The sequence below is a fragment of the Dromaius novaehollandiae genome, chromosome 3 (assembly GCF_036370855.1).
Source record: "Dromaius novaehollandiae isolate bDroNov1 chromosome 3, bDroNov1.hap1, whole genome shotgun sequence".
In the NCBI taxonomy this organism is placed as follows: Eukaryota; Metazoa; Chordata; class Aves; order Casuariiformes; family Dromaiidae; genus Dromaius; species Dromaius novaehollandiae.
In genome coordinates, this window is record NC_088100.1 from 107,926,354 (window position 1) to 107,951,313 (window position 24,960).

At 36.2% G+C, this 24,960-nt stretch overlaps 1 protein-coding gene across 14 annotated transcripts in view; it reads left to right on the forward strand.

Annotated features, from left to right (window-relative positions):
* The window catches only part of CCDC88A (coiled-coil domain containing 88A), a 100,818-nt gene that overhangs the window by 69,307 nt on the left and 6,551 nt on the right, over positions 1 to 24,960 (forward strand). For 5 of the 14 annotated variants that reach the window (XM_064509738.1, XM_064509739.1, XM_064509740.1 and 2 more), the window contains 13 exons: positions 2,848 to 3,125; positions 3,344 to 3,487; positions 4,654 to 4,840; positions 5,414 to 5,559; positions 6,181 to 6,273; positions 6,474 to 6,688; positions 14,116 to 14,199; positions 15,234 to 15,437; positions 15,760 to 15,831; positions 16,376 to 16,462; positions 16,816 to 16,896; positions 18,294 to 18,559; positions 21,966 to 23,892. In XM_064509738.1, coding sequence (XP_064365808.1) covers positions 2,848 to 3,125; positions 3,344 to 3,487; positions 4,654 to 4,840; positions 5,414 to 5,559; positions 6,181 to 6,273; positions 6,474 to 6,688; positions 14,116 to 14,199; positions 15,234 to 15,437; positions 15,760 to 15,831; positions 16,376 to 16,462; positions 16,816 to 16,896; positions 18,294 to 18,559; positions 21,966 to 22,991 — 2,883 coding nt within the window. In that variant the 3' untranslated portion in view covers positions 22,992 to 23,892. Of the gene's footprint in view, positions 1 to 2,847; positions 3,126 to 3,343; positions 3,488 to 4,653; positions 4,841 to 5,413; positions 5,560 to 6,180; positions 6,274 to 6,473; positions 6,689 to 14,115; positions 14,200 to 15,233; positions 15,438 to 15,759; positions 15,832 to 16,375; positions 16,463 to 16,606; positions 16,897 to 18,293; positions 18,560 to 21,965; positions 23,893 to 24,960 lie in introns of those variants that run through there. The other 9 variants (XM_064509746.1, XM_026108000.2, XM_064509741.1 and 6 more) reach the window with 8 other exon arrangements.

Sequence of the window (24,960 nt, forward strand, 5' to 3'; positions counted from 1 at the left end):
GAGTTATACCACGAGTGCACTTTAGATCTTCCACACTGAAATCTAATTAGTGTACAGTAGTCCCCTTTATGGCTGGCAAGTCTGTGAACAACACAGAACATTTGTGTACATACCGTGTCTCATCTTGTCCAATAGTTAAAAGTTACTGGATGTAGGCATGGAAATATACTCAATTGTTTTAAACAGGTAGGGATATATTTCTGGGATTTAGAACTCTGAGAATTTTGTAGTCCCATTTGCTAAAAAAGCAGAAATACCTATGCAGTTTCTTTTGCCTCATGAATTGCACAACAGCACAGGCCTCTTCTGTCAGATATGCCTGGAGAATAAATCAACTGTAGAGATTTGAAATTGAGGCAGTGAGTTGGGATCAGTTTAACGAGAGAGGATTCCTTGTTTGTTTGTTTGTTTGTTTATTTATTTGTGCTGAACCTCATCAAGCAATATGATTTTAGTTGCCGGGGGTGGCAATCAGGATGTTGTTACACCCAGCAGTCTTAGCAAGGGAGTGCCTCTCCGTCCTTAAGAATTCAGCTGTTTTGCTCGTAACTTCAGGCAAGTTGCAAGACAACTCTATAGCAAAACATAAACAAATCCCCATTATTGGCTTTTAATTGTCATTTCCACACAGCATTATGCTGTAGGACTTTGGAGAATAGCAAGATGATTCTTTCATTTTTGTGGTGATGTTTGTTGCTAAATAACTGCAGAGGTTGAAGGCTAAATGAGATAAAACCAAGAAATACTGTCTCATTTTCCTCAGAGGAGTCCGTTTAAACAAAGCCAGAAAGTACAAAAGTATTTTGGACTTTCAGTATAAAGAGTAAACCGAGTGTTAGTTGGTGTTACAATGGAAGTTTCAAGTTGATGCTTCTGTTTAGGAACTCCATCTTTGAAAGGAAACATGTTGGAATAAGGAATATAGGCACACTGCTAAAATCTGCATTAAGTTCCTGCTAACTACAGAGCTTTGTCATTGGTTTGTATGTTCCATTTTTTTCAGAAAGAGTTCAGTAGCGGACTGTTGGATACCTATCCTGTTACTAATTACCATCACAGTGGAATTACGCTGTTCTGTATATAGGGTTTTCTCAAATCGGTTATTCTGCTAACGTGGGTCCCAGGTATTCTTGATTGACATGTATAGCTGGAGACTTGTGCTCAGTAAGGCTTTTGGCCAACAGCAGGCTCGAAGAGATTTGGAGCATTAGAGCTGCATTAGTTCTGTAACTACTGCAGTCACTGAACCGTTCTCCTTCATGAAGAATGTATCACTAACAGGAGTAGAATTGGAACTTGAATGGGAGTGTAAGGACAGGACATTATTGCTCTGTTTCCATAGGACCTGGGGGAGAAAAAAGATGCAAACACAGATGTAGGGTCACTTCAGCCATTTTCTTTTTTGTGGTACTTGCACATAGTCCTTGTGAATTCAGCAAATGAAAGAAAGCAAAATTGAATGTGAAATCTGTTCATGAAAATAAGAATGGTTAAATATAACTGAATCCAAAACACAGACTAAGCTGGTCTACATAGGCTATGTTAGACTGTTCTTAGGCAACTGCAGTTTTAGTATTCTTCTTGATACCCACCAGAACTGTACAGAGAAAGGATGTCTTAAATGGTAGCTGCAAATTTTAATCTATATCAAACTGGAAATTCAGTCTGAGAAGTTTCACAGCATATAGTCAACATCAGACATTACATCCTAGCTAGTGAAAGGTTCAGCTTTATCATCCGTAACGTAGAATGCTGCAGTTCCAACAGAAAGGGATTCGTTCCTTAGTAACAGCATGTACTGGAGTGATAGTTTTCTGTTTTGTTTTGTTTTTTCTTTTCCTTAATGGAAAATACCATTCTAATACCCCCAGAGGGTATTAGAAGCCTCGGTAGTTTGTGTTCTTCATTTCTTGAATAGGAAAGAGGGAGAGACTAGCCTAATACAGGTCATATGACAAGCACCTTAAGTATCCTAAACTGTTTAGGAAATCCAAGGTTTGGATTAGCTTATTCTTTTTAGAGGCACGCAAAGTAAAGCTTTTTGTATATCTGTCAAATATTCAGAGTTTTAATGTGTTAATGGACATTAATACTGTACTGACATAATTGTTGGAAAAAATGTACTCTTCCACGAGAAGAGTATTTTCAATCAGGTCTCACAACACATACATAAAGCCATCAGCTGACATTGTTGTTGGTGGAAGAGAGCTGTGAATGGCAGTTCCTCAGTGCAGAGAAAAAGTGTAGTTCCTTTCAGGTGCTGTTACCATATTTCCTTTTCTGTCTGTTAAATGCATTCTACTGTTTGAAGTCTTACTGCGATGGATCTTTGGGTACGATAAGGGTTTTATGGTGACAATAGAGATTCTATACAAAAAAGACTTTCCAAAAGAATCTATGTCAATATGGAAGTTCCTTTTATTTTAGTCATATCGCAGATTTGGCTCATGTGATTAGAGGATCACTGGTGATCCATTTCTCCAAGATATTTTGATCATAGAGCTGTCAGGAGAAAAATGCACCTCTCATCTGGATAGCACTTAAACAGATATTTGAAAGTAAATAATCATTTTATATTTTTTTCCTGTGTTGATTTAAGCATATACTCAAGTGCTTTCTTGAAATACTGCCATAAAAATATTCTTAAGGGTGTATAAATTGAAATTAAAATGTCTGTTTAGGTATAAGAGAAAAGTTTTGATATTGGAGTTTGAGTGATTAAATAATTAGAAAGATGCTGAGATGCGAAGAATTAAACACTCATGGAATCTTTCAGTAGAAAGAGATCGACTTGATGACCCTGTCTATGATATTAATTTACAACTCTTGTCAACTCTTTGACTGCAGGTTGAAAATTCCACCCTTAACTCTCAGAGTACATCTCTTATGAATCAGAATGCACAACTGTTGATCCAGCAGTCGGCTTTAGAAAATGAAAATGAATCTCTACTCAAGGAGCGTGAGGATCTGAAATCATTGTATGATTCACTTCTCAAAGATCATGAAAAACTGGAACACCTGCATGAACGCCAAGCATCTGAGTATGAATCTCTGATTGCTAAACACGGAAACCTTAAATCCGCACACAAAAATCTGGAGGTGGAGCATAAGGACTTAGAAGATAGGTAAGAATTAATATGTATTAAAATTAAAAGTCCATGATAGCTCAGGGAAAAAAAAAATAGTGTATAACTAGTATGAATAAAATTAGTGTTAAGTATGACATTAAGATCTTAAAATTTTGAAAAATCATCTTTTCCAAAACTCTCCATATTTTCTTGTAGTTCTCACCCACCCCCACTCCCTGCAAAAAAAAAACCTTAAATGAGATATTTGTTGACAGGTACAATCAGTTGCTGAAACGGAAAGTACAATTAGAAGAATTGGAGAAAGTACTCAAGACAGAACAGGAGAAGATGCTGCAACAGAATGAAAAACATGAAACTGTAGCAGCAGAGTATAAAAGACTTCGTGATGAAAATGATAGGTAAAGCAAAAGTCTGATATGTATATTAGTAGAGTCCTGAGCACTCTCTTAGAGTGAGTCAGGTAGACTCCTCTGAGGTAATGGGTAGGTGTAGTTCTGGAAACAGATCATTACTGGGGTCATTCTGTAAAGGGAGTATGGATGAGAGTATGCAAGGTTTGGCTTCCTCCACCTTCAGAAACCTATAGCATTATCCAAACAGGCATTGCATCCTCTCACATTTCTAAATGCCCGGTGCTGCACCTTAGGACATGTAAGATGTATGCCGTGTAGAAACTCTGCTCTGTTTGTCTATGATACAGAAAAAGCAACTAAACACAAACAATAATTATTGTATCCTAAATTAAATGCTGAATTCCACATGACATCCAAAGGAATCCCAGGCCATGGGCTCTAGAGGGAGCAAACTACTCCGTGAATTGCCTAAGGGGCAGGGTCACTGTCTTAGGCTAATGCTGGTAGGAATAGAAATGCAATGTTGGGGGTGAAGGCCTGCTTAACCCCTGCAATTGAGGTATAGCTCACTTTTTAATTAGTCGGGTTGAAATTAATGGGATTAATTATGTAGCATGGTACTTTCAGCTTATCTACCTCCCTCCCTCCTCCCAGAAGAGGCATAAGAGTTGCTCTTAAGCCAGAGAGGCTCAAAATTAAATACCTCTTACCTGTGCTATTGTGTGAGGAGTATTAGTTGGAACTGGAGATTGTTGCTAGAGAGGATGGTGGTGGCTCCCTGAAGGGAAAATGGAGCCTGAGAGTCTGTATCCAACCTCCAGAGTTGGCGAAGTTTGGACCATTCCTGTTTACTTCTTATTCTGTGTTGGCAAGATATCTTAGCTGTTTTTAAGATTCTTTTTTTGAAAAACATCGTCTTAAAATTAGTAGCTATGTCCACAGCTAGAAATCTGCTTGATTTTTAAAATGCTGAGAACCCAGGATGTTTAATTTACTTAAAAGCAAAATGCACACCTAGGAAAACTAAATTTAAGAGACAGTTCTTAGTATCACATGCTGTAAGTAAATGTTCTTATATGCTCTATGGAGAATGTAGTCCAGCACTGTAGTAGCCTAAAACTGTGCAATTCTCATCTTTCAGAGGGAATGTGGGTCATGAATACATTTCCTTTTATCTGCATGTGTTTTTTTGTGGCATCTTTTCATTCCAGGCTTACTCATACATATAGTCAGCTCTTGAGAGAGAATGAAGTTCTTCAAACTGATCATAAGAATTTGAAAACATTATTGAACAATTCCAAATTAGAACAAACACGGTTAGAAGCTGAGTTTTCTAAACTCAAAGAACAATACCAACAACTTGATATTACATTTACAAAACTGAATAATCAATGTGAGGTATGTAAGAATTATGCTATTTTTGACTGGTGTTATTGAAATATTTATTATATTTACATAACTGTATTTTTTTTTAGATTTATAAAATCTTATGCTACCAACAGGGGCTAAGAAGGTTCAACTCTTCTGAATATAAGATTTTGTTCAGTTGGTTGTAGCTTTTATCTAATAGTTTTGTGATAAGAGCTTTACAAAAGTCATAGTTATGAATGAGTATAATCTAATATTCTCAATCCAATACAAATATTTTAAACTCATCTAAAAAATGAAATGAAACTTCTTCCCCCCCATTATTATATGATGCACAGTGATGCAAGAAGCTTGAACTGAAGTATATTTCCTGACTTCTGTATTTTAAAATTGGAGCTAATGTGTTAGGTAAAGTGTATTAAGCTAGTTAAAGTGTCAAAGAGGTTTTTATCAGTTAAGTCATAACTTAGTTAAGTTTTTTTTATCTGAGCTGACTATCTAAATCCTTTACAGACCTGCTTAAGTAAGTTCTCTTAATCTCATTATCTGTGTGTCAGATGTTCTTACATATATATGCATGCACTGTTTCATATGTTCTAACAGTTGCTTAGCCAGCTTAAGGGAAATCTGGAGGAGGAAAACAGGCATTTACTAGATCAAATTCAGACATTAATGCTACAGAATAGAACATTACTTGAGCAAAATATGGAAAGCAAGGATCTCTTCCATGTAGAACAAAGACAGTACATGTGAGTATTAAAAAATAATTAAATTACTGTGATGGGTGCAGTTACACTAATACCTGTATGTAAAAGCAGTTTTTGTTTTGTATAGGAATGATGAACGTGCTACTTACGAAAAGTTTCTTCTTTTAAAATAAAGTTTAAACTGTATGTGAAAATCAAATAATTAAAACTAAGAACATCATATTTTTAGTTATAAAGAATCAGTACAACTGGTTTCATTGTTGATGATATAAATGTCTAATGAAAGATGTTATTGCGTCTTCATTCTATTACAAACAAAGATCCTAGTTTTTTTTGAAAACTAACTTTTTTTTTAATGAATTTGAGGGAAAAGAGAATGTGTTCATTTAAATGATTGTTATTGCCTTTTTTAATAGTAAGGCACATATATAGGCTATCTATTGTATAATAACAGCCAATGAAAATTTTTACAAGTATGTGTCACTGTTAATTGTAAGACTGTTTTCTGTATCTCTCTCTTTCTTGATTTTCAGTAAGATAAAAAAGTATTATATAAAAATTCCTCATGAAAAATGTCAACTTTCAGATATCCAGAGGAACATGCTTCGCACACATTATGTGTAAATTTTTGAAGTATACATTATCATTAATTTCTGTTTACAGTGATAAGCTAAATGAATTGAGGCGACAGAAGGAGAAATTGGAGGAGAAGATAATGGATCAGTATAAATTTTATGAGCCATCACCCCCAAGAAGGTACTACTGAATGTTATAAAAATAAACACAAATCTAAAACATGAAATACCCATTCTGTTCCAGCTGAAAGTGAAGATTTCCTTTAACTTCAGGGGAGCAGAATCATGTCTGTGTTCTTGCATACAAGTTAAGAAAAAATTAAGACAAAAGTAATGTATTATAAATGCAGTTAAGGTATTGCACTGTATTATTGCTAACAGAAGAGGCAACTGGATTACTCTGAAAATGAGGAAGCTGATAAAGTCTAAGAAAGATGTTAACCGTGAACGTTTGAAGTCTCTGACCCTCACGCCTACCCGTTCAGAATCCAGTGAAGGATTTCTTCAGCTGCCCCACCAGGACAGTCAGGATAGTTCCTCAGTGGGCTCAAACTCTCTTGAAGATGGTCAGACGCTGGGGACCAAAAAGAGTAGTAGTGAGTACTGCAAAACATTTTTTTTTCCTTTAAGTACTCTTTGATTAAATGTCTTTCCAATTGTGATTAAAAAGCAAGGGGTGCTTACAAAAGCCTACATGGTTTGGAATTTTTTTAATTTGAAAGTCTTTAGGAACTGAGCTGGAATTCATTTATTCCTTTATTAACAAAATTTATACTGACTTCATGCAGACTTCTCAAGTGTTTAGGCAGATACTAGTTTTTAGCATTTCTGTAGCTTTAAATAAAAATGTTAAGATATATTTGCAATATTTAGGGAAGATGAACTTGTCAGTGTTACTGGGACAGAAAAACAGAATTTTGGATAGAATGTCAGATGCCACCACTTGTGTCCCTTTTGCTTCTTCTTCTTGTCCCAATATGAATCCTTCCCTTGTCTTTTGAAAGTGCCTGTCCAAGCTGTGGCTGTACTAACATCCTTTAGCTGTTAAAAAGATCTTTTGTCTGAAGATATTCTTCTAGTGTCTCTCAAAATCAGTGGTGAAGATTTTTGGCAACATTTTAGAATGCAATAGGAAAGCTTATGTAGAGACATAAGCTGTTAAAAAGATCTGAATTGTTACTGATCCTAAGGAGAGAATTAGAGACTAAGACGGAGAGACTGAGGAGCGGTACTGAGGTGAGGTCTGGGTGTTCGAAACGCAATTCACTGAAATGGAAGGAGCCTGACAGCTGTCCTGTTAGGATGGTCACAGTATGACAGGCCAGATTCTGTGAAGCATGTACATGTGTGTCTGTTTCTTTTGTTATCCACTATTAGTAGGAATCATGAAAAATTCAATTTCTAGTGATTTGAGAGATAGTGTTACAGTCAAGTTATCAAGTTGTAATGATTCCGTTTATTAATGATGCACCAAGAAAGTTAGTTGTGTGTGTAAAAGCATCAGTATACATGTGTGTTAACAGTCACATAAAAACTTTAAAATACCATTTTAAAATTTAATGTCTTGAGTTTCAAAACACATCAGATCGGTATTCCATTTTTTTTCTCTCAACTATAAGTTTGCTGTATTAGAAATGATTAAAGCCATTGTGATGTATTTTTTCTTCTGAGCCTATGCGATAAGCTTAGTCAAAATTAAAAGCATCTAAAAGCACTATTTCAGGTAAACTTAAAATCAGATTTGTGAGTGTTTTTTGAATAACTGAAGGAAATAGTTTGAGAATACTTACTGATAAATTACCAATGAAAGCAATAATATGGGAAGCTTAGCATTCTTCATTATAAATTGATCGAAAGATCAACTATAGCCTTTACATTTAAACTGGTTTTGAAGTTTTGGTGAGTTGGGGAGTGACTGAAGCGACAGAGGAGGCGTTCAGAGGTGCATTCACTTGATTCAGTAATGTGCATGCTCTGGTTCAAACTGAGTGTGGATATACAGCAGATCATGCCAAATGAAATGTCCATCCTTTCTTCCTTTGCTGGGGTACCAGTGGACAATTGAGATTACCCAGTGACTGATAATGTAGATGCACCTATTATAGAGCAGTGTTTAAAGGGCATGGATTCTTTTTGGACAAACCTAACCTAATAGGTTTTCAGGAGTGCACCTAATGCTTTTCAGGCGCGTGTAGTCTATGAGACCTGACTAGGAATGATCCAAAGTAAAGCAAAAAACCTCCAACCTCCAATCAAAAACAAACAAGACCCCAACACGCACACACTTAAAAAAACCCCAAACTGAAATAGCCCACAAACCTTAAAATACGTGTAGTGTGGATACCATGTCCACAGCACTGTTCTGCTCAACAAATCATCCGTTGTCTGCACTAATTTTCTGACATAGCCAGAGGTTGTAACTCAGTCAAACTAGTAAGCAGCCAGACCAATCCTGAATTGCTGTTTTCTGTTTCCTTGGTCTTATTACTGCAAAAAGTATTTATTTATTTATTTATTTTTTTATCAATTGACATTTAGCACTTTTTCAGTGATACTGCCTCAGCTAATGGATAGGATTCTAGGACATAACCCACCCATCTTGCTGGGAGAAAAAAGGAAGCTGAATGAGAGAAATTGAATGCAGTTGTTTTAAGCAAAGCTGTTAATCCATCTATGGACAATTATATGTATGCATATATATTTTAAAATCAGTTAAATGTAATCCTGTGAAACCATTCAACAAACTCAGAAGCCTTTGCTCCACACCTGTCCGGCAGCATCATAGTGACTGAGGTGCTTGGACACATCAGTAGCAGTTACGTCATTTTTCTGTGGAGCTCTATGAAGGTAGTTCAGTAGGAGCTGTTAGTGTCCTTCATCATTCCCACTGTGTTTGGAGAAGAGACTCTTGGGAAGTTTCAGTCATTTCTGATGGTGAGGTTCATAAAGATCAGGGTGCTGAAAGACTGTTAACTTTCTCATGGTAGAGTTAAAAATATGCTCTGTTGGATGACTCTAGTAATGAACTTGTATTTTTATTTAGTACCTTCTATTTCATTTCCTTGTGCTATGTGTTAGAGATGTATAAAGCAGTCTTAACTCGTGTAATCAAAGCAGTGGTTTTGGTTGCGCTTCACCCTGTCTAACTTCAAGTGTTTCCCCAAAGTCTCATTTAAAAGCTCAGTCAGTATAGATTCCCCCACTACTCATCAGATGGAGATAGGCATCTGAGCCATCTCCGATGGTTCAGATTTTGGTTAGGCTAATTCACATTGTGCAGATTCAAATATCCTTGCAAGGAAGCTAAGACAACTGTACTACTACACAGCTAGCTGCATACATCAGCTTCTAATTACTGGAGTAAGTCTAGGCTTATGTTTTCATTTATCTGACTTTTCCTTTTTAGTATTAGTAAGTAGATACTTTGCCCAGTCACTCTTGCTAAATGTATCTGAGATCCTTCTGAAGAAACCATGTTACAAGGAATGATACAGTATTCTTCCTTGTTATGGTGGGGGATCCTCAGAAGAGATTTGAAGTTACTCAGATCTCATTAATTTTTTAGTCCAAGGGCCTTGTTCATGTTCCCTTTAATCCCAGTGTGTTTATCCACAAGCTGGAAGGGCTGATCTGATTCTGGATTCCAACCTTCCATTACATGTCACCATGGAAACCACAGTTTTGGATAGAATTTGGATAGATTAGGTGAAAATTCAATGGTGACAATCTTACTGAGGCAATTTGCCTCTTACAAAATTAAGAGGAGAATGTCTCAGTGCAAGAAGCACCAGTAGTGGTGCACATTTTGCAGTCTCTTTCTCTGAATGCTAAATATTGAGATACTATGACTCCTTTCTTTTCTCCAGAAAGTGGCTTGGTGATAGTGGCTTCCACTGAAAGAAATTACAAGGAAAAAATGTGCAAGTTGCCTCCTAGCTATGCAGATGTTCAAGTATTGTGGCTTTTCCTGCTGGCTGAAGGGAATTTTCTGTAAGGGAAGAGATAGGTTCTGTGCCACGCTAGTCCGTTAACTTTGTATGTCTGTGAATGGAGGTAGTTACAGAGGGAATGTTCAGGTGAGAGGTCATCCTGTATGTCCTTCAGAAAGCAAGAGAAGGCACAGTTTCATTCCTTAGATTGCAGTCACTGGCACAATTCAGTAATATTCTTAAAAGCTACAGGACAGAGTATCTGATACAAGTCATCTTTGAGACACACAGGTTTCCTCCCCTTATTTACCTGTCAGAGAAGGGGAAAGATAATGATTCCAAAATGAATTTATTCTGCTACCACTACTGATAAATGGATTCACTGTGTGAAATCTGTAGATTTTCTTCTGAAGATGGTGAAGACAGAGAATGCCTCTTTTCTTAATGCAGGATACTTTTGCATGCAATAAAAGGGACCTGTACTCTTAGAAGGACAGATGATCTTGGCACAAAAATCAGGTACACCGTTCTGAGAAAAAAACAGCATTTGAATCTTTCTGACAGAACAGCTTTCTCAGTGCACAGGTAGATAGGGGATAGATCCCTCTGGCACTGGCCCCATTGCTGTGTCCGTGGAGTGCTTGGAGGCCTTGTTTGGTCCCAGAAATCCTCTTGAAAGGAAGGGCCATTTGTATGGCTGGGAATGTGTACAGCACAAAACTGAAATCCTGCAGGCAGTGTGGATACTGTATGTGCCTCTGATTGCGAAGTTTCACCTTTGCTTTTTCACATCTGTATTCAGTGGTCAGATCAGGTGAGTACCATAGATCTGACATCTGATTTGTGCAGAGTTGGATTTTTTATATTGGGGATGGGATACAGTTCTGAGCTTTTGCATAGAAAACACAAGGTAGGCAAACAGAATTTTTTTTTGTTGTTGTTGTTGTGGAGAAAAACAGACTACTTTTGCTAGCTTCCACTTGATACATTTCAGATCATCAGCAACGTTCCAAGGTATTAAGCCTATCATCTTTAAGCAGTACGGTGAGTATCATGGTACCAGCAGCAGATGCGTCGCATCAGTGGAAGTAAGAGAGGTAGACTAGGGGTCCATTGTTTACCATCAAAACATTTAGAAGATGTCTTCCTTCCTAGTATTTTTTTGTGTTCATGAATGGAATGATTTAGGGATTTTGCTATATCCATACAGAATTCCCCAGATTTGTTTCTGGCAAATGGTTTACAGAATGGGATTTCTTGATCAGTGGAAGGAATGTGCAATACTTATGATCCATTCTCAACTCAGAAAGCAAGAACATAGTCTCAGAATACTAAAAAGCTACTGATTACGAGTGAAGTTCTTTGAGTAGATGATTGCTTGAGGTCAGTGTCAGCCTCCTGCCATCTCTGCTTTCTAGTCTGTTGGAATTAAAATGTAAAGAACTATGGCTGATTAGGCTGAATTTCATGTTTCTGTTTTTTTTCAGTTTGTTTCTTCTGTAGCTCTGCCATTACAGTTTTTTTTTCGGGATGTTTTTAGCCATATCCAATGCAGAAATTGCTATGCAGTCTCTCAAAAAGGGTGCATTATGCTGAAGGACAGATTTTAATGCGACCTTGTATGATGTCCTAGGACATCAGCAGCTGCAGCAAAGTGTTGCATTAGGCGCAGTTGCTGAGGACCATAAATCAGTCCTTTCGGTGGTTATCTTTGTTAATGAACAAGAATTGGAGAGGACTCAAATGATTCTTGGCCATCCTCTGGTTACTTTTAAACAAAATTAGATAGATAGACAAAATGCATTCTTCCTTTATGGGAGGGTTAGCAGCCTCTCCACTTTTAGCCAGTTATCATCAATTTTTGTCTTATTTTCAGCTAATTTTCTCAGGATCTACGAGAGGAGCAGTGCTTATTGATTTGGAAGAAAACATACCAAAAAGCTGATTATTTTTAAGTGCCTATAAGTACTTATCTAGATAAAGAAATATTGTTAATTATGTAGTGAATAATTCAAAGATTAAAGTGCACTGACTATACATCTATCAGATACCATTCTCCCTGTTCCTCTCCACCCCATGTCGTAAGGAACTGACATACCAGTATACTTAGAGTTGCTCTCTGATCTAGATACAATTGTGTTCTAGAACTTTGAAAACTTTTACATTTGTTCATGGCACTTGGATTGTACTACTCATGCACTGGAAGTTGTAAAATGTGTTGCTTTTGTTTTTCCTATAATGTTCTCAGTGACATTTTATAGCCATATTGCGTTGGAGAAGCTCTTCCTCCACTCCTCTCCTGAGTGGAGAGCGCTGAAGCAGATCTAGCTAACTCATATATACCCACTCAAGATTTTGTAGGTAATGGAGAAAAAGGTATTCTGTATGTGATAAGTTCCATCACACTTCACAGAATTGCTGTTAACTGGCAGGCATGAGCTGTGAAGCAGAGTAGTTGAAGCCAGTTCCAGAATAACAAGTGGGCAGCAAAAATTTATTTTAAAAGAACGCTACTGAAAATGCTGATTGTGGGAGACAGCGAGTAGATCAAAGTAATGTAGAACGTTCTGTAAAAAGAATTACAAATCTGCCTTAACAGTACTGTGTCCCTTGTAGCCGCTCATTATACATTTCCTGTTTTTTCTTTATATTAGAAACAGTCTTTTTGCCCTGTAGGTGTATAACACCCAGTGTAGTAGAGCTCTGGTTTATGACTTGGGCTACTGGACACTCTTTGAAGACTACAGTGAACTACTTTTTGTGCAAACATAGAATGATGATGGAGAGGAATATTTTTTTGTGTCAGGGTAGTTCACGTGCACTCGTGAAAGTGTGTGTGTATATACATATATACACATACACACATGCACTGCTGTAGAAAGTATCAACTGCTGTATAATAAGCCACTGGTTGAACAGAAAACCAAGGCAAATGACAAAGCACCTGTCCCAGAAATCATTTTGAAGAGGTAAAATAGGCATACCTTTGGCTGATAGGCTGGATTACACTGCTTTCACATCTGCATAAATAAGAACTTTTTAATATTTCATAATCATTTCTTTCTGAATCTTGTATCCCTTTTTTTTGCATGTAGCTCCTGTGTGCTTGGCAGTCAGCTGACACGTTTATCTGATGCTTCATCAAGATGAAGGTGTCTGCCAGTAATCAGTTACTAATGCAGAATAGTTGAATCTAAGGAGAAGATTAATTTGTGATTCTTTTCCCCCCCCTTCCCCTTTTAATAACATTTGTAATTTTAACTGTCTATTTCCTGATATTATGCATGTTATTTTCTCTGATTCCATCCAAAATGTTACAGCAACACTCTCATTTGGATTTTCTTTTGGTGTTTTTCTTTTTTTCTTTTAATCTTTGGTTTTTTTAAGTTGTTAAATTTGGAGTATACTATTCCAACTAGTAAATATTTTTATTACAGATATGAAGCGGATTATTACAGTTAATATTAAAATCTCTGCATTCATAAACACAGTTGCTTGAACATAAGATTTGTATAATTTTTATATAAAACAGTGGGTGATATAAATTGTTAATGATGATAATGAGTAAATAATATAAATTAATATTCATAAAAGATCAATTTTCGTATTACAGACTCAGGGGAAAAAACTACAAAAGTCACTGACCTAATCTCAAAAAAAAATGATATGAACATATTTTAAAGTAGATATTTTACTTAACTCACAGATACTTTGATTTTAAGCTTTTGCTTCATGTTCTTTACATTGAAGAAATGTGTTTTTCAAATAGTAAAAACTGATCAATTTATGTAAGCATCTGCAAAGAAGTTTCGTTTATTTTTTTCAAGAACTTGGCAGTTAGAATTTTCAAACTGTATTACATGCTTCACCGTTGTTTTTGATGCGTTTCTGAGTATATTAAAGTTTTCATATTGTAGTTTTCATATTTCATTATCACGCAGAAGCATGAGAATGATAGTATTTAGCATAGCATACATAGCTTAAACTCAGACATTCATTTCTGTCCTTAGTTTCAACATTTAACTTCCATCTGTTCTTCTCCCTTTTTTCTTTCATTTCCCTGTTTCCGTTTTTCCTCATGCTATGACATAAAAGTGGTTGCACTGAAAAGACTGCCCTTTTTGAGGAACAGACCGAAGGAAAAAGACAAAATGAAGGCCTTCTACCGTCGCTCCATGTGTAAGACTTTATGACAGTTCAGCTTCTTTTAAATGGCTACACTGGCTTCCATTACTAATTTTTCACTAACCTCTCCCTGGACTGCGCTGGTTTTTTTTCCACCTATTTTGCAATGTGCCAGTCCTGCTACAATACAAGGAGCTGGAGGTTTTTCTTTTTCTTTTTTTTCTTTTTTTTTTTTTTTCCTCTCCCCCCCCTTTTTTTTTTAACTGTGGCACTGAATACTCTATGTATGTGCACATGTGCACATGCACACATTTACATGCACAGACATGCATATACATACATATATTTAGTGCATTTGATTACATATATTTGTGTGCATATTTTCTATACACATGTGCCTATGTGTATATAAATTTACAGTGCACTCCAATACAAATAGTTTTAAATTACACATTTCATAAGCCATTTGTTAAGCAATTACTACAATTTTTTGTTTAAAGAAAGTGTAGAAAAAGTAGTGCAAGGCTATAAGGTGGTCTGTCACTCTTCAAGTATTCATCAGTTCTCGTGAAAATGTTGTATTTTTTTGGTTTTTTATGAGGGGTGGTAGTTTCGTGAAGTAAAGGTGAATATCATCAGATGTCATATTTTTCAGATCCTTTTATTATTGTGCAAAATACAGTATCCCTGCAGTAACCTGCACTGTACAAGGATCCTTATCATTGTTGACCTTATATTGGATTAGCACTTCTGCCCATTTTGTCCTTACTCATTCCATTTTATCATTGCAAAACAGTATATCAAAGCTTCTAACATATATATTACATATCATTGCAGCTCAAGCATGGCAGTTACACCTAATAAAATCAATTCTAAGAACCATAGTGAACTGAAAGAAGTCTCTGACTTACAACACTTTCATTCATTGAGCTGATTGCATGTCGTAACATGGATGATCTTGTGTTTGTATCTTACAGTATTCAATACGCTTTAATGCTTAGAAAACTGTCAAACGTTTTACAATACAAAATAAGAACAAAAGCAAATACGTTGACCATGCTGATCATTTGCTTTCATTTGCATCCCAGCCATGAATGACCTGGTGCAATCCATGGTCCTAGCAGGAGGACAATGGACAGGTAGTTCTGAGCATCTGGAGGGTCCTGATGATATATCTACGGGTAAAAGGAGAAAGGAATTGGGAGCTATGGCCTTCTCTACTACAGCTATCAACTTTGCAACTGTCAACTCTTCTACAGGCTTCAGATCCAAGCAGTTGCTAAATAATAAAGGTAGAGGTAGAAGCTTTTTGCACCGTGGTGTGATTATGTGTAACAGCAATTTCATATAAATTCTCTGGGCTTTTTTATGTATATGATTTTAAGTTTTTCAGCAAGAAGCAATGTGAATAAGTAAATTGCAGTTCTGAGATACTGAATAGGTTTAATAAGTGTGGCTGTAAAATGTTTCAGGATTTTCCCTACAGAAATGTTACATAAGTGAAGATAGATTGGATTGAAAATTATTTTTATTAGATTTTACAGATGATAAATATTTCAATAATATTTTTGTAGTAATCTTTTTTTGCATCTTCTTTTATGTCATTGTGTATAGATACTACATCCTTTGAAGATGTAAGTCCACAAGGTATTAGTGACGATTCTAGTACAGGATCAAGAGTTCATGGTAAGATGTGAACTTTAATTAAATGAATTAAGGATACATTATGTGAATGTTAATGAAGTTTGCCAAAAAAACAGTGAATGGCATTGTTACAAGTGAGCATGTTTTCCATGATTTGCCTATCACTTGAATGTACGGTATCATTTTTTCAGATTACTCTTTTCTTCTTTCTTCTTAGACTATTTCAGTTAGATGTTAAATCTCTCCTAGAAAGCATCTATGAAGTGCATCTGAACAGGATCAAAATATTTTGCCTTTTAAACTGTATTTGGAGTTAATAGTAAAATAAAAGAAGTTATAATTTCAATACTGAAAAATAAATCAAAATCTGGCCTGATTTTTGAGTATGTTGTTCAGTGAAATCTAAATGTCATGTACTGTGTATTATAAAATAATTATGTGTTTCTTCAAGCAAAGCTATGAAGTGAATGCTATAATAGGTTACTTAAAAGTGAAGTTTTAACTCTTTTCTAAAAATATTTAAAATCAGTATAAGCCATAAACATTTTGGAAATAACAGTGCAATTATTTCCCTTGTATTGGATAGGAGTACAGGACATTTACTGTGCAGATGCTCTTGCTCCTCCTGTTCGTGGCATTTCAACAATATGCAGGGTTCCTTGTCAGATCTGTTGTAAGTGACCTAATCACGAGCAGCTTTCTGCATGCCGATCTTTCCATCTGTAAAATCCTGGTTTCCCACTAACAAATCACTTTCAATTCTAAATATGCACTCTATTTTTCTCTTCCTTTCCCTTGTACCTTACTATTCCTGTAGTGCCCTTTTCTAAAGTGTCCTCTTGGACTGCCTGGAAATCCCTTCGCTTTCTGATCTGTAAGAAACACCACTTTGTTGACAATGGGCATGCTCAGCCTGTGAAATAGTGCATGATTCCTGCCTCAGATCATTCTGTGATCAGAATGTAAAGGTACCGTGTCACTTGCTAAACTTTTGTTCATCATGGTGTCTCCTGATTTTCCATTTAGCTTCCAGACCAGCCAGCCTTGATAGTGGCAGAACATCCACTAGCAATAGCAATAACAATGCTTCACTCCATGAAGTCAAAGGTATGCTGTAGGTAAATTTACATACATGCTTCACTTCCATTAGTTTCTCTGTAAGATTATCTGTATGGTTTAAAACACCACAGCGTGTTTTCTCTTTAGATGTTTTATAACCTTTGTTCCCCAAATTAGAAAAGAGTACAGATACTAAAGATCTTGTTACGTTTTTAATAAAAAGGGTGATGTTAGTATATAAGTTTAAAACTATTTTAAGCCAAATCTAACCCAAGTAACAGTGTCACAGAACATGAATTCCCCCCAATTTAATTTAAAATCACTTATCTTTAAGCAGAGAAATAACTCCATTTTTTGTAGCACGTATACTGCTACTGTAAAACTATATGTGCAATACAAAGTAGACAAAACGGCATATGTAATACTATCCTATAGACTTTTGTATTCTGCTTTTGAAAAATTAATAATGTTCGAGGATTTAGCAGTATTCCTAAATTTCTTATATTATGAGACTTGACATATTTTTATGTTGCTCGTGATAGCCATTCAATAAATTTTTAAAATTGGTATTAGCTGGAGACACATAAGAGTAAAATGCTACCGGTTCAACACATCATTTAATATTCTTAGCTTACACTTACTAAATAGTATTCGTCAATATGCAATGCAAACTTAAGATATTTGTTTAGTTATTTTCTCTTTCCATTTGATTACTGTCTTCTATAAAAGATTCTTTGAGGTACGTCTTACCCCAGTTTGTATACAGAGTATCAGAAACTTCTGCTGTAAGCCACTCACCTTTCTTCAAATTTATTGTCATTGCTTAAAAACACATCTCTCTCCTAGAAAGTAGGAAACACAAAGTAGGAAATATTTGATTATTCATATTTTTACTGCATTCACATTTACTGAAAATCAAGGAGAATTTCTGTTGTAGGATTTATTTTGTATTTAATGCCATATGCTTCTTCAGATCACAGTTGTAATAAATTAGAAGTTGCAGCACAAACTGTTGGAGAAGTATCATTTCAGACTAGCTCTTGTTGAAGAACTATGTCGAAAACATTTTCTTTCCATTCTGTCTTTTGTATTTTATTTAATGTAAGACTCAAAAACAGTACACTAGAGTGTACACTTCACAGCGAGCAGGAACAATCATATGTTCAGCCTCTTGGAATATAGTATTGTGTTGATAAAAGTCCAGGTTATAAGTGAAAGGTACTCTGTGTTCAAAGGCTATCATGTTATGTTTAAAAAGCCGGGGGGTGAAACTGTGTTCATAATATATTTGGTTTGAGTCATACAGGACAACTGGATTCTTCAGTATTTTAACTAGAATTATTGTTAAGTGAATGTGATAACATTCCAGATTTGGGTAAGATTATACTGTTTAGCAGTTTTCATGTATTTTTGTTACAAAATACTTAACACTGTTTATCCCTAAGCAGGTGCAGTTAACAATCAAAGCAGGCCACAAAGTCACAGCAGCGGAGAATTTAGTCTGCTACATGAACATGAGGCTTGGTCTAGCAGCAGCAGCAGTCCTATTCAGTACTTGAAAGGTTATACCAGGTCTAGTCCTGTGCTCCAGCAAAGAATGCCTGAAACCCTGGATAGTCGTGGAAAACAGATCAAAACTGGTTCTCCTGGAAGTGAAGTTGTTACCCTACAACAGTTTTTAGAAGAAAGCAACAAGAGTACCTCAAGTGAGGTAAGTTTAAAAATATTTAACTTGCCTTTACTACATATTACCCATACACATGCACAGAATTAATAGAATATTTATAGTGAGTAGAGTTGCTTTAAAACTTTGTGGAGATACTTATGTCTACATTAAGTAGTAGCGTGGACCAATAGTAGTAGACTTGTAGATTGAAACAGTTGAGGCAGAGGTCCTGATATCTGCACTATATGTGCTTTGGGGGCTTTAACTAGAACTAGTTCTAGTCTGGACCCGTAAAGCAGTGTCCATTAAGGAGATAGGATCACATCTTCCCATTTAGTTTCATCCAAAAGCAATTCCATTTGTATACTCTGATACTGCTTTGCCATGTGAACCAATGTGGTAAGTGAGGACAGCTGGGAGCGCACTCCTGACCTGAACTTGAAAACTGCTGTAAGCAAACCCACTGCCAACTCAGTTTTTTGTTTTGAAAATACTTTTCTCAAATAATGAATGAAAATAAAAAAGACACAAAATACAGTCTGAGGTACCAAGCTGAGTAGGAACTGTGTTACTCTGGGATGAAGTGGCTCAGTGTACAGGAACAAAAGCCATTATTGCCTGCCTCAGCAATTAGTGCAGGTGTTCTAGTAGGAGGTGGTTAATTTATTCAGACTTTATCCTGATAAACTCTACTGGTTCTATGACACAAATCATTTTGGAATTTCACAGCTTGCCCCTTTCTGGGTTACTGAGTTAGGTGAAAAATGTCAGTGTCTGCTGCACAGAATTGTCCAATGTGTTGATGCTTGGCATGCTGATCAGAGATTAGATGGAAGGCCATAAACTCAGAGTAGGTTTACTTACCTTCTCCCAGTTTAGCACCTGTCTTCAGTAAGAGCTGTTGTCAGATCTATCTTATATCAACAAGAATGAAGCGGTCAGTTAGGCCTCAGAGGTGCTTTGCTTTATCTGCTGAGGAGAGGCACTTGTCTGCTTCAGTTTTATTTAACTTTAGTGGGCAAAATACATGACTTTTGAACTCATTGAAATCTTGGAGGAATAATAGAGAATGCTTCTGTTAATCAGTGAGAGTTAGAAGCCCAGAATCACTATTTTCTCTGTTAGAATTCTAATTTCTTCATTGACGGTTCTCAAGTAGATTTGTTCTAAGCCTAAAGGTGCTTTAGGCTATAATAAGCCAGTTCCTGTGGCTAAGGTCTTTCAAGAATAAGGACCAAACTCCATCTATTTTTAATTCCACAACTGAAATTAGAAGATAGACATTCACAGCTGATGTGATTGAGGTAAACTGTGACTTGAATCTGGATTAAGCCCCTGTTTTTTTGTCAGATACTTAAAATGCTCTAGTCTGCTGCTGTTCAGGCAATCATACAATCCCTTTCATAGAATCACAGAATAATTTGGGATGGAAGGGTCCTCAGGAGGTCTCTTGTCCAATCTTCTGCTCAAAGCAGGGTCAGCTGTGAGACTAGACTGGCTTGCTGCCTGCCAAGACCTCTAGGTCCTTTTCAACAGAGTTGCTCTTCAACTGGCTGGTCCCCAGCTTGTATCATTGCCAGGGCTTGCTTCTTCCCAGGTGCAGAACTCTCCATTTGTCCTTGTGGAATTTCATAAGGTTTCTGTCAGGCTGTTCCAGTCTGTCTAGGTCCCTCTGATTAGCAGCCCTGTCCTCAAGTGTATCAGCTCTTCCCACCCAGTTCTGGTGTCATCTGCAAACTTGGTGAGAGTGCACTCCATTGCTTCTTCCAGGTCATGGATCAAGATTTCAAACAGGCCAGGTCCCAGGATAGACCTCTATGGTACTCCGCTTGTTACTGCCTCCAGGCAGAGTACAGTCAATGAACCACTGCCACCCTCTGAGCCTGTCCATCCAAGTAGCTAGCTTTCCACCTGGTTGTTCATCTATTCAGATTGTAATGGCCCCATCTGGATACAAGGATGTAGTGAGAGACAGTGTTGAAATCCATGCTAAAGTCAAGGTAGATGTTGCCTACTGCTCTCTCCTGATGCACAAATCAAGTCATTTTATCCTAGAAGGCACTCAGTTTATCAGGCATGATTTCCCCTTTGTAAATACATGCTGACAGATATGAAAAAGAGGAATTTCCCATTTTTGAAGAAGGTTAAATAGTTTAAAAGAATTCCTTTGGAGTTTCTTTGATACCTTGGGCAAAGCTATGAGATTTCCAGATGACATTTTCTGCTTAGGAATTGTGATATTTCAAGTCAAAGAGGCAGCTATGGTCCTGCTTTTGGATTTCACACACAAGTCATACCATCCGTCTCAGTTCACCAGAGAATTTAAGCATATAATGTCCAAGTTCGTCTGTTTCAAGGTTATCTGCGTAAACTTAAATGCTCTTCTGAAAAAGGATGGGATTTTGCACGTTAAGCCTACACATACATGCTTTGCAAAAAGAAGAAAAAATCCAAAAGTCCACTTTCAGGCCTAGCCAATTTACCCAATCTTGTGAAAAAAATTCCTTTCTGAGAACAGCTCTTACAGAAGTGTTCTTGTAAAGCTGCTTGCCAGAGGAGACAAATTTTTTCTTTGTGTTGGTAGAGCCAGCTTTTTGATAGGACTGTACTAAAAAGACACATTCGAGAACACTTCAGAAGTTACTGAACTACTCTTGGATATCCAGATCGTTGTGCTTCTCCGTCCACTCTCCTATACGGACTTTTGTCCCCTAATTTCAAGAGTAGCAAGCTGTTGTTTCAACTATGGTGGATCCAGCATTCAGTGAACCAGAGCCTCTCCTGTAGCTTACAGTTATTTCCAAACTGTTCTTTAAGCTTTTGAAAGTCTTTCTCCATTGAGTCTGTGAACTCACTTAAGCTATCTTCTCTAGTTCCTAAATCTTCTCCAAAAAGAAAAATTTGACTTTAGGCATCAAGGTTTTGTGCTTTGTATTACTTTGAGATTCCTGTCTTTATCATTTGAATATATAGAGAACTTGAGATTTTTTTAGCCCTAGATTATCAGTATAGGTTAGAATAATAGTCCATATGAAATTGCTTAGTGAAGTTAGTGATGGGGGAGGGCAAGTGTGTGAGAAGATGGACTTGAAGTTCTGATGATCTGATTTGTTGAGTCATTTAATAGGAGATGAACTGAATTCCAGATAGTTGTGCGCACGTTCGCGCATTCTCTCTCTCTCTCTCTCTCTCTCTCTCTCTCTCTCTCTCTCTCTCTCTCTCTCTCTCTCTCTCTGACACCTAGTTGCAAAGAGAAAATTGCTTGCTTGTAAGTAACTGTACAGAAATAGTTCTGAGGTGTGTGTGGGTTTTTTGTTTTTTTGTTTTTGTTTTTTTTAAGTAAAACACAGAGTTCTGTAGAATTGTTTTTCATTTGCCTCCACAAAGATTGCTCAAGAAAAAGTAAAAACTACAAGCTAAAAATTTATAAGTTGTTTCATATTTTTGACAGATAAAATCTGCAAGTGAAGAGAATCTTTTAGAGGAAGTAATGAAAAGCTTATCTGAATCTGCTGATTTGACAGGCAAGGAAAAACTAAGAAAACAGCCATCAGCCAGTTGTGGTATTGTGAGGTCATTAAGTGTAAAAAATACAGTTGATTTCTCAGATGGACGATCTATTAAACCAGAACAACTTGTAAGGCCCAGCCTTCGTAAAACTGAAGATAACTATTTTACTAGCTCTCCAATAAAATTTACATCAGGTACTCAAGGGAAGGTCAAACCAGTTAAGGAAAAGATACAAGCAACAGTATCACAGCGGCAATCAAAAGATTGCAATCCTTATGCTACCTTACCTCGTGCAAGCAGCGTGATTTCTACAGCAGAAGGAACTACTCGAAGGACCAGCATTCATGATTTTTTGTCCAAGGACAATAGGCAACCTGTGTCAGTTGATCCAGCACCATCTACTGCTGACAGAAGTGTTTCATCAACATCTAGTGAGTACTCTGCACAGCAGCTATCCTCTAATTTTTTTCACTGTGTGGCTTACAGAGTAGATTGTGTTCCACGAAATGATCCAGTTAATATAGTTAAACCAGGTAATTTAGGTTGTAAATCTAACATGCCTAAGACTTCAGGGTTGGAAAGGTCTTTTCTTGAGAAAACTTTAAGCACAGATATGTTTAATGATAAAGTTGGTATATCCGGTAATGATAGCAAAGGCTCATTTACTGTGGCCCAAGTGGCTCAGCCATTTTTATCCTTCAACACGGAATTAGTTAGTAATATAAGTGGATTGCCTCAGAGATCTACATCAAAAACAACTGATCAGGCAATCCCGTCAACTTTTAGATCTGTCCCAAAAAATCAGGAACAGCCTTCTGCTAATCAGAAATCTGATCACAGTGACCTACAGTCATCTCTAACTAGAGAATTTGTTTCTACCAGCTGTGTAAATGCTAGAGAGGCTGAATCCCCACTACTGGTTTCTGAAGATAAAAAAACTGTATGGTATGAATATGGTTGTGTATAAGGAAATTGTATTACTAAGTACATATAGTCGTATATGACATATAAGTGTTCTTCTCAATGTTCACTGGGTTTAGAGAAGGTTTCCCTAAAATGAAGATGTAATTTCTTGTTAGATCTGTGGTTTGTTGCTTTCTACGTTTAGTGACATAGAGCTCAGTTGTGTACTGTAGCATGTGTTTGAATGTAAAATTGTAACTTCACCAAAGTTTGCATGAGATATTAATTGCACTGTATATATTTTGCATGCCTTTAAAAGTCTTTATAATACAAGCTATATTTTTATTTGTCTCTCATTACAAATATTTTTTCTGTACATTATTGAATGAATGCATGTTAAGCCAATCGCATGCTGCATTGCCAAAATTGGCACAATGAATTACATAATTTTAAGTATCAAGACAGTACTTTTCAGTTGTGCTCTTGTGTTCAGACGCATCAGTAACACATTGATTATGTATTTGGAGTAAAAATAGATTTATTTTCCTTCTTTTAAAATGTGATACTAATGAAAAGAAGCATTTAGAGAAATTTCAGTATCGTAGCCTTTTCATTTATGCCATCCTTCATGTGTTACTCTGCACAAGGAATGAGTTGTAGCCCAAATAATCCAGTGCCTCTAGCTTGCGCAATATGAATTACTGTTCGTATTTATTAAAACATTTGAATATTGTTCATAATCCTAAACATAAACAGTAATTCTTCTGAAGAGGTAATAAGTAGTCAAACTGTGTGCAGTACTCGCAGTGAAAAAGCAACCCTATCCACCTTTTCCCTTTCATATGCTTTGTCTTCCCACGTCTGGTGTACAAATGTGGTCAAGTATGCTGTTTTATTAGGAGTTAAGTAGCGTGATAGCTTTGAGACTCCTTACACTGTATGATAATAAAAACCTTTATTAATTATGGTGGAAATTCATTTTTTCTTTGTAACAGAAGTAATACTAATGTAATAGAAAGAAGATGTGTAACAAAGTAACAGTAAAAATGTATTAAATATTAGTGCAACAGAAGCCAAGTAATTAAATTTTGCTTTCAAAATTATGTCAGTATAATAATGTTTAAGTAAGTAAATCATTAAATCCTAGATGACCACCTAAACAGAAGTGTTGAAAAGTAATTACCTAATATGCCACCATCTCTGCAATTGCTTGGAACTCCTCAACAGAAGTTTAAAAGTTAAAATATTTAAGCTATAACTACATGTGGTTTTAGACATCAGCACTTTTTTAGCACCAGGAAATAGTTACTTATAATTATCTTATGCCAAAAGTGTATAGCTATAAAAATCCTGAATGAAAATATCTAAAGGAAAAATATTTAATTGAAAATAATGAATGTCATACTCTCATTTTTACAATTTAATTTATTTGGCCAACAGTTTTGTGGCAATCTTGCTGCTGCTGTGTGAGTTGAACTTTAATTCATTAGTGCTTGACTAGGGAGGGGTAGAAGTGTTGCAAAAATACAGTTCCTTAACAGAAATGTAGCAGACATATGTTAGCCTATAAAGTTTCATAGAAGAATTTCATAGGAGAATTGTTAATAAAATGTGGAGAAAGTTGGATGTTTTAGAGGGATTCTGCGGAGGGTAAAATTACTGTTTCAAAATGTAAAACCACCTTCCTTTGCTGTGTTTGAAGACATCCCTTTTTATTGGGCTGATAAATTTCTCCCTTCTCTTTAATGTTGATTACAGTGTGCTGTTTGTCATTGCTGTATTCTCTCTAAAATTATGTCTCGCCATTTAAAAAAAGAAAAAGCCCAAAACCTTGAAGTATAATCCATCTCTTAATTTCCACATGCATTTGCTCTTACACATTAAGTGTTCTGGTCTTAGGTCACTTCATTCAGCTTCATTTCTATTAATCCATAGATGTGTTTAAATTAGTTTTGAGATGTATGGTGCTACTATCTGAGGAGTTGTAGACAAAATCTTATTAGCTTTAGCAATACTTACTATAAACTCATGCT